Source organism: Monodon monoceros, unplaced genomic scaffold (assembly GCF_005190385.1).
Source record: "Monodon monoceros isolate NGI ecotype Baffin Bay Population unplaced genomic scaffold, NGI_Narwhal_1 Super_Scaffold_7, whole genome shotgun sequence".
Lineage (NCBI taxonomy): Eukaryota > Metazoa > Chordata > Mammalia > Artiodactyla > Monodontidae > Monodon > Monodon monoceros.
In genome coordinates, this window is record NW_021703784.1 from 95,941,122 (window position 1) to 95,957,853 (window position 16,732).

The 16,732-nt window shown below is 42.8% G+C and overlaps 1 protein-coding gene across 1 annotated transcript; it reads right to left on the reverse strand.

The window, feature by feature from the left end:
- Positions 1–9,583: 9,583 nt before the first annotated feature.
- LOC114886500 (olfactory receptor 476-like) lies at positions 9,584–10,387 on the reverse strand. The gene has a single exon (XM_029207033.1). It carries the CDS (start codon positions 10,385–10,387, stop codon positions 9,584–9,586), a length of 804 nt encoding a protein of 267 aa, XP_029062866.1.
- Positions 10,388–16,732: the final 6,345 nt, after the last annotated feature.

Below are 16,732 nucleotides of genomic sequence, written 5' to 3' on the forward strand. Positions count from 1 at the left end.
TTGTTGGGCAGGTGGCTATCAGAGTTGTTGGGCTGAGAAGGAAGCTGATGGAAGCAGGTAGGGTTTTCTCAGAGAGAATAAAAACTGTGAATTTGCCCCCGGATTTCTTGCAGAAGCCCAGGCCTCCAGGGTCTGCAGCTGGGAGCAGGCCTGCTGGTGTTGGGATAGGTCCATTCTGTAACTCTCCCACCAGCTTTCACGGAGCCCTAATTCCAAACCCCAGCTCTGAAAGGCACACTCCCTGCCCTCAGGGAATTTACAGTCTAGCCAGGGATACAAAGCCTGCATACTTAAGATGATTTAAATGGCATTAAATGGAACTCAACGGTAACAGAGGCTTTAAAGGAGCAGAGAGTCAGGGTACAGAGTGATGACGGGGTTGCCCAGAACTATGGAAAGAACCTGTGCTCTGGACCCCACTGGCTTCAGCTATATCCTGATGCTAAAATTTCCCAGCTACGTGACCTTCTTCACGAAATGAAGGCACCAATAAAATCTAGGTATAAATGAGATTCTGCTTTCTGCCCCCATTCCCCACACACAGCTGGGTAGAGCCTGTCCCAAGGAGCAGTGCTGGGGGTTTCCAGATTGCTCTCCCTGTGGAAGATGGCTTGCTGATTTGGAGTATCAGTTCCTTACAGAAAGATGCAGGCTTGTAATTTGTAGCAGTTGTATTGGGCTTAAGGTAGAGGCATCCTTTCCTCATTGTTTTTGGGAGAAAGATTCCTGCCAGTTATTTGGCCTCATGTGTCCTTCCCACAGGAGCTATAATTTACTGAGCATCTATTATGTGTCAGACACTAAGTAGGTACTTTGCTGCATTCTCTTATTTAAGTCAAGCAATAATTGAATATCCTCTCTGTATTGAACACTGAGGCAGGGGCTGGGTGACTCGGACATAAGGTTAAAAAAAAAAAAGACAAAATAGGGAATTCCCTGGCAGTCCAATGGTTAGGACTCCGCACTTTCACTGCCGAGGGCCCGTGTTCAATCCCTGGTCGGGGAACTAAGATCCCACAAGCCACAAGGTGTGGCCAAAAAAAAAAAAAAGACAAAATTCTAATAGGGGAGAAAAACATGACATTTTCAGTGCTGGTGTGGGGGTAAGTCATGAGCCTTCACTTGGCCTCCTGGCTGCTGATGCGGTAAGCTGCTAACTGGGTGATTCCCCCCGACTCAGGCACCTCATGTAAACGCAGAGGCAGCTGGATGTCACAACCCCAACCCGAACCAGGCACCACATGTGTACCCAGAAGACCACCTCCAACTAAGCCAGATCGTTTCTAATTAGAAACCCAGGTGTAGGGGCTTCCCTGGTGGAGCAGTGGTTAAGAATCCACCTGCCAATGCAGGGGACATGGGTTCGAGCCCTGGTCCGGGAAGATCCCACATGCTGCGGAGCACCTAAGCCCGTGCGCCCAAACTACTGACCCTGCGCTCTAGAGCCCGTGAGCCGCAACTACTGAAGCCCACGCACCTAGAGCCCATCCTCTGCAACAAGAGAAGCCACCGCAATGAGAAGCCTGCACATCGCAATGAAGAGTAGCCCCTGCTTGCCACAACTAGAGAAAGCTCGCGCACAGCCAAAAATAAAACAAACAAACAAGTAAATAAATAAAAAATAAAAACCCAGGTGTCAGCAACCATTCAGGAACACCCAGGGACTTTGCTTTCCTAACCTGGGAAAGGGACAGTTCATAGTCTCCTGGCTTTGGAAAATGACCTCTTTTCTCCTCCCACATTGTCAGATCTGAAGTTTTCCTAGTCTGTGCTAGATTGGGCTTCCTGCTTGAAAGTAAATCTTCCTTTTTTTTTTTTTTTTTTTTCCATTCAGCCCTCAATCTTTGCTTTCTGGTAGTTTAAACATTTTTCTTTAACAAAGGCAAACCAGAGCACAGAGGAAGGAGTGATAAATTCTGTGTGTAGGAGTCAGAAAAGTTCGGAGAAGAGGTTGCATTTAGGCTGGGACTGGAATGATAACAAAAAGATCCGTCAGGCTGACAAAGCGATGAGCAAGCACATTCCAGGGGCTGGGAGGACGTGAGCAAAGAAAGAGGTGTGCAAATGTATGACCTATTCAGGCCAGGCCAGGTCACTTGTTGGGACTGCAGGGTAGGTGCTTGGTGGGAACTGTGAGGTGCTCCCTGGAAAGTTAGGGTGGCACAAGCTTGTAAGATAATACTAAAGAGTTGAGAATTTTCCCCGTGGCCAAGGGTTGCAAACTCAAATACCTACAAGGACCACTCAGACACCTTCAATGAATGAAAAAGGTATTCTTCTACATGGACACACTTTTTTTGGGGGGGGGGTGTTAATCTTACACCTGTGGGGACATTCTTCACATCCAAAAAATAGATATTATCTTCCTTCATTCAAGGAGTATTGGCCGAGCTTCTTCCATGCACCAGGCATCGTCCTAGGCACTGGCTACTTGTCTTGAAACACGTACATCTCTAAGCCCTTATTTTCTTTTCCTACTTTTGCTAGAGATGTGAATATAATACATTTTCTCTACTATTATGAAAAAACTCAGGGCATGATAAAAAGGCAACAGACACCCCAAGAAGAGTGCTGGGGAAGAATGGGGCGGGGAGAACTGGAGAATCTGTGTCCTGTTAAAAGGGCATCTCTGGCTCAGTACCAGACGATTATAGCTATGCTGAGAATAAGACTGGTAGAATATGCTCCAGTTTTTCTTCCCAGAGAAAGTGGCAATAGGGATTTAAAAAATGTGATTGTATCAAAATTTTTTATGTTGGCTAAAAACTTTAAACTTACTATATGTTGCCCATACACAACCGGCTGGCAGGGCACGTTGGGGTCATGGGTGAACCATCATTCCTCCGCCATCCTCTGCTCTAGGCAGCAGGCAGTGAGGGAATGAATGCTGGATAGGCATCAAGAGTACTGGATGCCTATCCAGTGTTCATTCACCCCTTCTTTTTTAAAAACAGGATCCCAAGATTGTCAAGGTGGCCGTGTGCCCAGCTAATAACCATATTTCCCAGCCTCCCTTGCTTAGTCAAGTCATATGACTCCCATGTGACTAAGTTCTGGCAAATGAGAGGCCAACGGTTGTGCTTGGCCGTTATTGAAAAGGCTACAAAAAGGGGATAGACAGCTGGTAATGTCCCCCATTCCTCCATCTTTCTTCTTCAAAGAGTAAAGTGATGGCTGGAGCTTCAGCAGTCATATTAGGCTAAGGGGCAGCCTTGAATATAGAAGCCATATTAGTGCTTGACAAAATACCAAAGACTGTGTAACTTAGACAACAGATACTAATTTTTTCCAGAGTTATGGAGGCCAGAAGTCCAAGATCAAGGTGTTGGAAGGTTTGGTTTCTTCAGAGGCCTCTCCCCTTGTTTTGAAGGTGACCACCTTCTTGCTGTGTCCTCACATGGTCTTTTCTCTGTGTGTGCACATCCCAGGTATCTCTTTGTGTGTCCAAATTTCCTCTTCTTATAAAGACATCAGTCTGATTGTATTAAGGGCCCTGTCTCCAAATACAGTTATGTTCTGAGGTACCAGGGGTTAAGGTTTCAACATATCAATTTTGGGGTGGGGAGATAATTCGTCCCATAACAGAAATTATGCATGAAAGATGCTGGGACAGAAAGGTGCTGGCACCTGGATCTTCATGGAGTGTCCATATCAGTCTGAACAATTTCTAACTTTTTTTAAAAAAATTAATTAATTAATTAATTTTTGGCTTCATTGGGTCTTTGTTGCTGCATGCAGGGTTTCTCTAGTTACAGTTAATGGTGGCTACTCTTCATTGCAGTGCGTGGGCTTCTCATTGTGGTGGCTTCTCTTGTTGTGGAGCATGGGCTCTAGGCGTGCAGGCTTCAGTAGTTGTGGCATGTGGGCTCAGTACTTGTGGCTCCTGGGTTCTAGAGCGCAGGCTCAGTAGTTGTGGCACACGGGCTTAGTTGCTCCGCAGCATGTGGGATCTTCCCGGACCACGGCTCGAAGCCGTGTCCCCTGCATTGGCAGGCGGATTCTTAACCACTGCCCCAACAGGGGAGTCCTAGCCTTTTTTAAAAAAAAAAAATGGGATTCCATCACAATTCAGGACACATGGGGATTTGTTCTCTCTGATCCCTTTATCAGCCTGAAAAATCTCTTTGTTATCAATCTAGTCCTGGCTTCAACTTAACCTCTTCTGGGAAGCTTCTCTGACTCCTATAGGTAGAATACATCATAAGAAACTTTAGAAGTTTAAACTGTTATAGTCAGATCTCTATTGCTAGCAGTGGATGGCAATTCTTAGCAGATTCATGGGGCTTTCTGGAAGAGGGGCGATTTAGCCCAGTGTGTGTTTTCCAGAGGTTTGAGGCAGAGGAGGGATATTTGAGGGCAAGGGAGACCCTATCAGAAAAAACTAAACAGGAACACCAAAGGAGGAAAACTCCTGAAGCCAAGAAAGATCAAGAACTTTCACATTTTCTGAAATGAAGTTGAGAAGTGTGTTTGGGGGATTCCATTACAATTCAAGTAGCCTGGGTTCTGGGTTCTAAGCTATTTTATGGTCTTCCAGTGAGACTCAGAGCTAGTCAGTTCAACCTCTCAGAGTTGTTATTATTTTTTGATTATCTGTAAAATGGGGGTAATAATACCTTACTTATCTTACAATATTTGGTGAAGATCAAATAGAAGAATGAATGTGAAAATATTTTCAAAAATATGTATGACCTATACCAGTGTTTCTAAAGTCATTTGTCTACCTCCTTCATGACATTTTGCCTTGTGTATCACCTGTACTGTGATTTTTCTACAAATTGGACTATTCTAAATAATTTTTTATTAAAAATACTTTTTATCAGGATCATAATAAAAAGTAAAAATAAAAGCAACATAGTATTATTAAATGCTAGCTAGTTACTGTGAAGTGCTAAGGCTTGTTCTTAAAAAGGGAGACTAGATTAAGGAAGGTTTAAAGTCAAAATAGTACCAAGTAGAGACTTCAGTTTTGACATAATCACGAGAGTTAAAAAGGAAAACTGGAAAAGGAAGAACTTTTCCATGGTTCGGTTAACTGCTATTTAATATCATAGCTACATGATATGGTCTCACTCTTTTTTTGTAATTGAAGTATAGTTGATTTACCATGTTGTGTTAGTTTCTAGTGTACAGCAAAGTGATTCAATTATACATATGTATATATGTATTCTTTTTCATATTCAGTTTCTTTCTTTCTTCCTTTTTTTAATTGGGGTGTAGTTGTTTTACAATGTTGTGTTAGTTTCTACTGTACAGCGAAGTGGAGTTCCCTGTGCTATACAGCAGGTTCTTATTAGTTATCTATTTTATACATATTAGTGTATATATGTCAATCCCAACCTCCCAATTCATCCCACACCCCCAGCCCCGCTTTTCCCCCTTGGAGTCCATACATTTGTTTTCTATATCTTTGTCTCTGTTTCTGCCTTGCAAACCGATTCATCTGTACCATTTTTCTAGATTTCACATATATGTGTTAATATACAAAATTTGTTTTTCTCTTTCTAACTTCATTCTGTATGACAGTCTCTAGGTCCATCCACATATCTACAAATGACTCAATTTCGTTCCTTTGTATGGCTGAGTAATATCCATTGTATATATGTATCACACCTTCTTTATCCATTCATCTGTCGATGGACATTTAGGTGGCTTCCATGACCTGGCTGTTGTAAATAGTGCTGCAATGAACATTGGGGTGCATGTGTCTTTTCGAATTATGGTTTTCTCCGGGTATATGCCCAGTAGTGGGAATGCTGGGTCATATGGTAATTCTATTTTTAGTTTTTTAAGGAACCTCCATACTGTTCTCCATAGTGGCTGTACCAATTTACATTCCTACCAACAGTGCAAGAAGGTTCCCTTTTCTCCACACCCTCTCCAGCATTTGTTGTTTGTAGATATTCTGATGATGCCCATTCTAACTGGTGTGAGGTGGTACCTCATTGTAGTTTTGATTTGCATTTCTCTAATAATTAGTGACGTTGGGCAGCTTTTCATGTGCTGCTTGGCCATCTGTATGTCTTCTTTGGAGAAATGTCTATTTAGGTCTTCTGCCCATTTTTTGATTGTGTTGTTTGTTTTTTGATATTGAGCTGCATGAGCTGTTTGTATATTTTGGAGATTAATCCTTTGTCTGTTGATTCATTTGCAAATATTTTCTCCCATTCTGAGGGTTGTCTTTTTGTCTTGTTTATAGTTTCCTTTGCTGTGCAAAAGCTTTTAAGTTTCATTAGGTCCCATTTGTTTATTTCTGCTTTTATTTCCGTTACTCTAGGAGGTGGATCAAGAAAGATCTTGCTGTGATTTATGTCAAAGGGTGTTCTTCCTATGTTTTCCTCTAAGAGTTTTACAGTGTTTGGTCTTACATTTAATCCATTTTGAGTTTATTTTTGTGTATGGTGTTAGGGAGTATTCTAATTTCATTCTTTTACATGTAGCTGTCCAGTTTTCCCAGCACCACTTATTGAAGAGACTGTCTTTTCTCCATTGTATATCCTTGCCTCGTTTGTCATAGATTAGTTGACCATAGGCGTGTGGGTTTATCTCTGGGCTTTCTATCTTGTTCCATTGATCTATATTTCTGTTTTTGTGCCAATATCATATTGTCTTGATTACTGTAGGTTTGTAGTATAGTCTGAAGTCAGGGAGCCTGATTCCTCCAGCTCCGTTTTTTTTTCTCAAGATTGCTTTGGCTATTCGGGACCTTTTGTGTCTCCATATAAATTTTAAGATTTTTTTGTTCTAGTTCTGAGAAAAATGCCACGGGTAATTTGATAGGGATTGCACTGAATCTGTAGATTGTTTTGGGTAGTATAGTCATTTTCACAATATTGATTCTTCCAATCCAAGAACATGGTATATCTCTCCATCTGTTGGTGTCATCTTTGATTTCTTTCATCAGTGTCTTATAGTTTTCTGAGTACAGGCCTTTTACCTCCTTAGGTAGGTTTATTCCTAGGTAATTTATTCTTTTTGTTGCAATGGTGAATGGGATTGTTTCCTTAATTTCTTTTTCTGATCTTTCATTTTTAGTGTATAGGAATGCAAGAGATTTCTGTACATTACTTTTGTATCCTGAAACTTTACCGAATTCATTGATTAGCTCTAGTAGTTTTCTGGTGGCATCTTTAGGATTCTCTATGTATAGTATCATGTCACCTGCAAACAGTGACAGTTTTACTTCTTCCTTTCTAATCTGTACTCCTTTTATATCTTTTTCTTCTCTGACTGCTGTGGCTAGGACTTCCAAAACTATGTTGAATAATAGTGGCGAGAGTGGACATCCTTGTCTTGTTCCTGATCTTAGAGGAAATACTTCCAATTTTTCACCACTGAGAATGATGTTTGCTGTGGGTTTGTCATATATGGCCTTTATTATGTTGAGGTAGGTTCCCTCTATGCCCACTTTCTGGAGAGCTTTTATCATAAATGGGTGTTGAATTTCGTCAAAATCTTTTTCTGCATCTATTGAGATGATCATATGGTTTTTCTCCTTCAATTTGTTAATATGGTGTATCACATTGATTGATTTACATATATTGAAGAATCCTTGCATCCCTGGGATAAATCCCACTCGATCATGGTGTATGATCCTTTTAATGTGTTGTTGGATTCTGTTTGCTAGTATTTTGCTGAGGATTTTTACATCTATATTCGTCAGTGATGTTGGTCCATAATTTTCTTTTTTTGTAGTATCTTTGCCTGGTTTTGGTTTCAGGGTGATGGTGGCCTTGAAGAATGAGTTTGGGAGTGCTCCTTCCCCTGCAATTTTTTGGAAGAGTTTGAGAAGGGTGGGTGTTAGCTCTTCTCTAAATGTTTGATAGAATTCACCTGTGAAGCCATCCACTCCTGGACTTTTGTTTGTTGGAAGATTTTAAATCACAGTTTCAATTTCATTACTTGTGATTGGTCTGTTCATATTTTCTGTTTCTTCCTGGTTCAGTCTTGGAAGGTTATACCTTTCTAAGAATTTGTCCATTTCTTCCAGGTTGTCCATTTTATTGGCATAGAGTTGCTTGTAGTAGTCTCTTATGATGCTTTGTGTTTATGCTGTGTCTGTTGTAACTTCTCCTTTTTCATTTCTAATTTTATTGATTTGAGTCCTCTCCCTCTTTTTTTTGATGAGTCTGGCTAAAGGTTTATCAATTTTCTTTATCTTCTCAAGGAAGCCGCTTTTAGTTTTATTGATCTTTGCTATTGTTTTCTTTGTTTCTACTTCATTTATGTCTGCTCTGATCTTTATGATTTCTTTCCTTCTCCTAACTTTGGGTTTTGTTTGTTCTTCTTTCTCTAGTTCCTTTAGGTGTAAGGTTAGATTGTTTACTTGAGATTTTTCTTGTTTCTTGAGGTAGGCTTGTATTGCTATAAACTTCCCTCTTAGAACTGCTTTTGCTGCATCCCATAGGTTTTGAATCATCGTGTTTTCATTGTCATTTATCTCTAGGTATTTTTTGATTTCCTCTTTTATTTCTTCATGATCTGTGTTCATCTCTGTTTGTTTGTTCTTTAATTCTTCTAGGTCTTTGTTATACATTTCTTGCATCTTCTCGATCTTTGCCTCCATTCTTTTTCTGAGGTCCTGGATCATCTTCACTATCATTATTCTGAATTCTTTTCATGGAGGCTGCCTATCTCCACTTCATTTAGTTGTTTTTCTGGGATTTTGTCTCGTTCCTTCATCTGGGACGTTATCCTCTGCCTTTTCATTTTGTCTATTTTTCTGTGATTGTGGTTTTCATTCTGCAGGCTTCAGGATTGTAGTTCTTCTTGCTTCTGCTGTCTGCCCTCTCCATATTCCTCTTCATTATGATTTATTATAAGATATTGAATATAGTTCCCTGTGCTATACAGTAGGACCTTTTAGCTTATCTGATACGGTCTCACACTTAAAAGACATTGATGTACAAGAATTTGGTTTTATGGAGAGGTTTCCCCAGGGAAGAAAAGAACACAATGGTCTGAATAATTGTTTGTGCCAGACCCCACGTAATCCCATTTTATCTTAATGGGAACCTTACAATAACCAGTTGAGATGGGTGTTAGTGCCCCATTTCAGTTGGGAAAACTGAGGGTCAGGGGGTTGTGTACCTTGACTTGACATCACACAGTTAACTAAAGAGAGAATCACTCAGAGGCAGCATGACTCAGGTGTGCCAAAGTCCATATTCTGCCCATACCACCTTATAATTCCATTATCTAGCCCCTCCTTATGACATATGGAATTTAGGAATAACTGTGCCCATTGTCTGCTTGTAAGGTGCACTTATCAGAAAAAGGCAATATAATGTATTGGTTGAGAACATGGTCTCTGGAGCCAGACTGCCTGGATTCAAATTCTGACTATGCTTCTTATTAGCTGTGTGACCTTGGGCCAGTTACTCAGCCTCTCTGTGCCTCAGATTCCTAGGGCCAATAATAGTATTTATTTCAACCTCTTGTTGTGAAGATTAAATGGATTGATATGTGAAAGGTAATTAAAATAGTGCTGGCACATAATTCCTTCTATCCAAGTGTTAATATTATTCAGGTTTTATGTTGTCTCTACCATGGTATGGCTTAGGATAGAATGTTCCACTCTCTGTTAGGAAGGCAGCATGTCAAGGCATCCCCTCTTTAGAGCAGGCTTCACATCTTTATCCCTCAGGCTGTAGATCAGAGGGTTCAGCATGGGGATGATCACTGTGTAGAAGACAGACACGACCTTGTTCTGTTCCATGGAACTGTGAGAGCTTGGCTGAACATACATGAAGGTGATGGTGCCGTAGAAGAGGCAGATGACTGCGAGGTGAGAGGCACAGGTGGAGAGTGCTTTGCTCTGAGCCTTGAGGGAACGCATCCTGCAGATAGTCACCAGGCTGTAGGCATAGGAGACCAGGATAATGGTGACGGCAAAGAGGATAATCAAGGCAGAAGATGAGAAGACAATGGCCTCAGCCTTGGCAACGTCTGCACAGGCAAGTTGGAGAGCAAGGGGGATGTCACAGACATAGTGGTTAATGATATTGGGGCCACAGTAGAGCGGCTTGAAGATGTACCCAGTCAGTAAAGCTGAATTGGCAACAGAAGCCATATAGGTGGCTGCCACCAGTTGGACACGCAGACGTTGGGACATGCTGGTGTGGTAGAGGAGAGGGTGGTAGATGGCAGCAAATCGGTCATATGCCATAATGGCCAGGAGCAGACACCCAGCAGTACCGTGGAGAGTCATGAGGGTCATCCGGACCAGGCAGCCTGCAAAGGAGGTGGACTGGCTTGAGGCGAGGAAGCTCTGCAGCAGCCTGGGGGTGTTTAACGTGGAGAAGGAGGAGTCTATGAAGGAGAGGACACTCAGCAAGAAGTACATGGGCGTGCGGAGCTGCGGGTCTGCGTGGATCAGGGTGATCATGGCCAGGTTGCCTGTGAGGGTAACTGAGTAGATGAACAGGAAGAGTGCCAAGAGGATGCCCTGAGCCCTGCCTGCCGTGTGAGCCCCAGCAGGAGGAACCAGGTGACGCGGGTGCAGTTCTTCGCTGTGGTGCCCCTGTCACTGCAGAGACACCAGGTAAGACATGCTTGTACCCTAGAGGCAGACCCTGGGGTCAGTGTCTGAAGCTCTTTTAATTCCCCCAGTATGGGCAGTGCTAGAGGAACTGGGGAGGGGACACTGGCATGAATTGATCACCTACTGTGAGTCATGTGCTAACTCATTTCCTAAACAGCTATTGAAACTTCATAATACTTTCTCACTTAAATATTATGCCCATTTAAGTATTCACAATAGCCAAAACATGGAAACAACCTAAATGTCCATTGACAGAGGAATGGATAAAGAAGATGTGGTACATATATCCAATGGAATGTTAGTCATAAAAAAGAACAAAATAATGCCATTTGCAGCAACATGGATGGACCTAGAGATTATCACACTAAGTGAAGTAAATCAGACAGAGACAGACAGATAATATATGATATCACTTATATGTGGAATCTAAAATATGACAAATGAACTTATCTATGAAACAGAAACAGACTCACAGACACAGAGAACAGACTTATGGTTGCCAAGGGGGACAGGGCAAGGGGAGGGATGGATTGGGAGTTTGGGTTTAGCAGATGCAAACTATGAATAATCAACAAGGTCCTACTGTATAGCACAGGGAACTATATTCAATATCCTGTGATAAACTATAATGGAAAAGAGTATGAAAAAGAATGTGTATATATGTATAACTGAATCACTTTGCTATATAGCAGAAATTAACGCAACATTGTAAATCAACAATACTTCAATAAAATAAATTGTAAAAATGTATAGAACATAAAAAAACATTATGTCCATTTATATTTACTGAGAGTATCAATTTGTCCAAGGTAAAAGAGCTAGTACATAAAAAACGTGGGATTAGAACTCAGTCCAAGTAACAATCATATGTCTATTATATAGTTATAATAATTTTCTCTTTCCCAAATTTCCTGTTCCATGGAGAAATGGCATCACTAGTGAGTGTTGGAGGCCGGTATGTTGGTCCAGAGAGGGAATACATGAAAGTGTTAATTTGTAATTTATTTGGGGGCAAAGGCTCCAACAGTACTAGTCCCCAAGGCCAGGGACACGGGAATCAGGCCTAATGTCATCATTAATATAAGTAGAGCAGTGATTTCTCCCAGTGTTGTAGGCTGAATTGTATCTCTCAGGAAGATTTGTTGAAGTCCTAACCCCTGGTACTTGTGAATGTTACTTATTTGTAAATAGGGTCTTTGCAGAAGTAATCAAGTTGAATCATATTCGATTAGGGTGAGCCCTCAATCCGCTATGACTGGTGTTCTTATAAGAAAAGAAAACGGAGATACAGGAGATGATACGGGAGAATGCCATGTGAAGACACGGATACAGATGCAAGGTGGCCATGTGAAGACAGAAGCAGAGGTTGGAGTGATGCTGCCACAAGCCAAGGATGTCTGGGGCTTCTGGGAGCCAGAAGAGACAAGGAAAGATCCAGCCCTTGAAGCTTCTGAGGGAGCACATCTCTGCCAACACCTTAATTTTGAACTTGCAGCCTCCAGAAATACGAGGGAGTGTATTTTTCTTGTTTTAAGGCACACAATTTGTGGTACTTTGTTACAGCAGCCCTAGGACACTAATACACCCAGCTGGGGACACTCCTGGCTATTGGTACAGGCCTCCTGAGCAGTTGTCAGGAGACTGGGCTTTCTTTTTTTTTTTTTGGCCGTGCCACATGGCATGTGAGATCTTATTTCCCTGACCGGGGAGCTGTGGAAGTGCAGAGTCTTAACCACTGGACTGCCAGGGAAATCCCTGAGACTGGGCTTTCAGATCTCTCTCTATTGACAGAGCTAATAATCCAAGGGGAGAAAATTAAACACAATAAATTAAAACAAAGTCATTTATTATTTACCACTAACTAAGAAAAATATTTGTATGGGAGAATAGGCAGCTACATTAAATATGAAAACTCCAGTTCGACAAAACCATGACCAAAGAACCAAAGTCTTGTGTTTTAGCTATAAATAACTGAAGGCAGTAGGACATGCCAGATTTGTGGTATTGGGGTCCAGTGCAGGGCATGGTTCTGAACCGGAGGTGAGCTCTTTCACCAGAGAGCACAGGTCAGAGTGTTCACACACCTAACCTCCCCAGAGGAGCCCACATGTTTATGTAAGTTTTCTCAGCTGTTGTCATGCTCCCAAGAATTTGCCTCTAAGCATCCTCGCTTTTTGGGTTTTCAGATAACCAAGGCTGCTGTTCTGAGGGGAAGCCCTTGTATGGGATACTGGCCGGGGCCTTCTGTTGTTGGTTGGACATCAGTTCTGATTGGTTGAGTGTAGGTTCTGATTGTTGGAGCATCTGTTCTGATTGGTGCCCATGGCGTTCTGGTTGTTAAATGTTTGGAATTCTGTATCATCTGGATGAGGCTGGGAACAAAGGAGGAGTAAGGCAGGGCCTCTTCAGAGTATCTCAGGATAGCTAGAAATAAGTGGCGTCTGATCAAAGCTGGTAATAGGGCTTTGTGTTATCAGTATCTATTGGCAGCTCGGCCTCTTGAAATATAAAAATGTATGTACAGATTTTACCTATGGAGAGCACCAGTGGGGTTGCTTCCTCTCTGCTCATGGTGTTTCCTTTCTTAAAGAGGGATATCCATTGTGTAATACACCTGACCCCCTCTTCTCCTGGAGGAGGGATGCCTTTTGTGATCAATGGGTTTGGGATAAGGCACTGAATGCGTGGAGCTCTGCTTTGCTCTTTGGAAGCACAGGTTCTGCTCTGCTCTATTTCTCTGTAATGTAGACCTTAAAACTAGGTCATTGTCTAATTTTTAAGAAGACCACTTACAAGGATGAGTCATGTCCTGCAGTACCAAGTTGCATCAGTGATGCAGGTGGTATTTTGCTCTCTGTCTGCGTTGCTTCTACCTCATCTCTCTTAATTGGTTCAGAATTAGCATAGAGAGGAGAGATGTTAGTTATTGTGGTCCTTAAAGACCTCAGCACAGAGAAAACCAGAGGGAAGCTGGCAGGGGTGCTTTGCTTGGCCTGTCTCGTCAATAATTCCATGACCTTGGCTCACTCATCTCTAGCACACTGATAGAGTTAAGGGGTGAGTTGGCTGAAACAATGGGTGTGATTGAACCCTGGAGGACCTGGATTCACAATAATAAATTCCTGGATGAGAAAGCAGAAGGACAGCCCCCTCCAGTTCCTCTGCTAAGATGTTGATGAGGGGCTGCCATGACAATGAGAGTACATGAATGAGAATGAAGTGTCGTGACATGAAAGAAAAGAGAAGACTTATCAAGGTCAGAAGAGGGGTGGCTCATGAAGGTGGAGGTCATCTCAAGATGAGAAAGTCCCTGAGAGTTTCCGAAGATCTCCTGTTCCCATGGATACCTTACAGAGCCAAGGATGGGTTCCGCTTCTCTCTCTGACACCTCTGCTCTTGCCTTGGGCACAGGAACTTGCCACTTTTGGCTATAACTTTAATTGCTTGATATTTGTGTGTAAAGTACAGTGATCAGTAGTTTGGAGTCTCAACTAATTTCATAAATTTTTTTTTTTTTTAATTTTGGCCATGCTGCACGGCTTGTGGGATCTTAGTTCCCTGACCAGGGATTGAACCGGTGCCCTCAGCAGTGAAAGCGAGGAGTCCTAACCACTGGACCACCAGGGAATTCCCAATAAATACATTTCTTTTGATAGAAAGAGCTTTAGTGAATGGGTGGAGAAACTGGAGTTTTCAGACCCCCAGGGTTAGTCCAGGTACTATTTATTCCTTGCCTTTTAAAAATAAACATTTGGGCTTTCCCGGTGGCGCAGTGGTTGAGAGTCCGCCTGCCGATGCAGGGTACATGGGTTCGTGCCCCGGTCCGGGAAGATCCCACATGCCGCGGAGCGGCTGGGCCCGTGAGCCATGGCCGCTGAGCCTGCGCGTCCGGAGCCTGTGCTCCGCAACGGGAGAGGCCACAATAGTGAGAGGCCCGCGTACCAAAAAAAAAAAAAGAGTGAGGATAGAATGTGAGCAGTAAAAGCCAAGAGGCCCCTGGGACTTCCCTGGTGGTCCAGTGGTAAAGAATCTGCTTTCCAATGCAGGGAACGCTGGTTCCATCTCTGGTCAGGGAACTAAGATCCCACATGCCGCAGGGCAACTAAGCCGGCACACCACACCTACTGAGCTTACGTGCCTCAACTAGAGAGCCTGCGTGCTGCAAACTACAGAGCCCACGTGCTCTGGAACCCTTGCGCCACAACTAGAGAGAAGCCTGCCCGCCACAAGGAAAGATTCCTGCATGCCTTAACGTAGATCCCGCGTGCCGCAATTAAGACATGATGCAGCCAAATATTAAAAAAAATAAAAAAAAGCCAAGAGGTCCCTGGGTAAAACCCTAAGGAAATTAATTTCAACCTTACTGTGCACTGCTTCTGAGCTCCAATTTTTTCCCAGTCACCTCGGTGAAGGGGCTGATCAGATTTGAATGGTGTGAGCATGGTTCATGAGAAAGGGAGGATAAAGGAATCTAAGCCCTTACTGGTATTAGGATTCCACCTCTCAGCCTGCTTACCTGTGGTTGAGCAGAGACCATCCATCCATGAGCCTTGTTTTTGCAGACCTCTTGGGGTGTTCCTCTCCCCTTTTCATTAATTGCCCCTGACCAGCTTTCTCAAGAGAACTTCTCAACCAGTTGTAACAAAGCTGGGAAGACTCCCGTCTTAAGTTTCGTCTGGTTTTTTCATCATGACCCCTAGAGTTAAGAAATGTGCCAGTGGGAATTCGTGACTGGTCCTCCCAGGAGCAGTCCTAGAACTGCAGGTTGTCTCCAAGGTATGCTGGAGAGGTCTTGGGGACGGTTGTCTGGGAACCCCTGAGGAGCAGGGATTCTCCATCAAATGCCAGGACAGATGCTCTTCATTTACAGTGCCCATCCCTGGTGGGCCTGTCTTCAGGTTACTGAGACTCAAAAGGCCGAGATGTGCACAGGGGCACAAGTCCACATAATCCCCAGGTCTCACAAGAAGTGAGTGAAAGTGATAATGACATCAACATATGTGCCCTCTTTGATGGTCTAGATGTGGCTTCCCCAATTGTTATTTCCTTTGATCCTCAGAATGTCCCTGGGAAACAAGCATGTATATTTGCTGTAAATATACAATAATGGGATTATATCATATTTGCTTTATTCACTTAACAGTATTGAAACTACATCTCTCCACCTAAAAAAAAACAACATAATTCTTCCCACCTACAAAATAGCTCTATTGTCTTTGTAAAAATAACACATGCTAGTTGTAAAAAATTTAAACAACACAGAAAAGAACCAAGAAGAGAGCAGAACATCATCTAACATCCTGCCACCACAGAAAATGGACATTGGTGAGTGTTCGTGTTATAAATTTCTCAATGCAATCATGACCATGATTTTCCATAAACAGAATCAAACAGAGTTATACTACATAAGTTATTCCGTCATTTACTTTCTCACTCATGCCATGGGCGTTTCCCTATATCAATCAATAAGTAATAGTCTACATAATTGTACTTAATCACTGCATGTTCTTTATTGTGTATGTGTGGTATCATTTACTTGTCCCCCTGGGTTGACAATAAGGTATTTTCCAACTTTTCACTGTTATAAATAACTTTGGCAGACACCCTCAGGTATGGGCACTGGAGGGCCAAGTCCAGTGAGAACAGGGTATAGAAAGACTGCTTTTCCCAGGCCAGGAAGGAAGACACTGGCTCACTCCTTGGGGACTCTGGCACCTTGGGTTTCCACAATCCCAGGGGAAATCACCTCATAAAGCAAGAGGCCTTGTTAAGCAAATGACTTGTTTGGGTAAAAGAAATTCAGTCCCTAGACTACAGATCTGGGAGAGAGTCACAGCAGGTGAGCGACGGGATTGCCCAAGTTTCCTGCAGATAAGAGGGGGTTTATTCACTTGGGAAGACCTGCTGAATCTCGCAGTGAAACAGTGCTGAGTCCTCTGACCTTTGCGCTGCGTCCCAACCTGCACAAGGCGTCTGATGCATCTACCCCGCAAATGCCCCCTTCATGCTGCCAGCCCTCTACTTATGAATGCAGTGTCTCCTTCATTGTGCTAGATTTTATTATGATGCCTAAGAGTCAGTGCTCCTCCCTGGAGCTCTCGGATAAGAATTCTTATCCATTCTCTTTCCTCACTTAAATTAAGCTTGGCCGCATCACTAGGTGTGGCCCCGTGCGTGTGAATGGACGTG

Excerpts from the sequence above, each read along its gene's own strand:
- LOC114886500 (XM_029207033.1), bottom strand. The coding sequence starts at position 10,387 with ATGATCACCCTGATCCACGCAGACCCGCAGCTCCGCACGCCCATGTAC.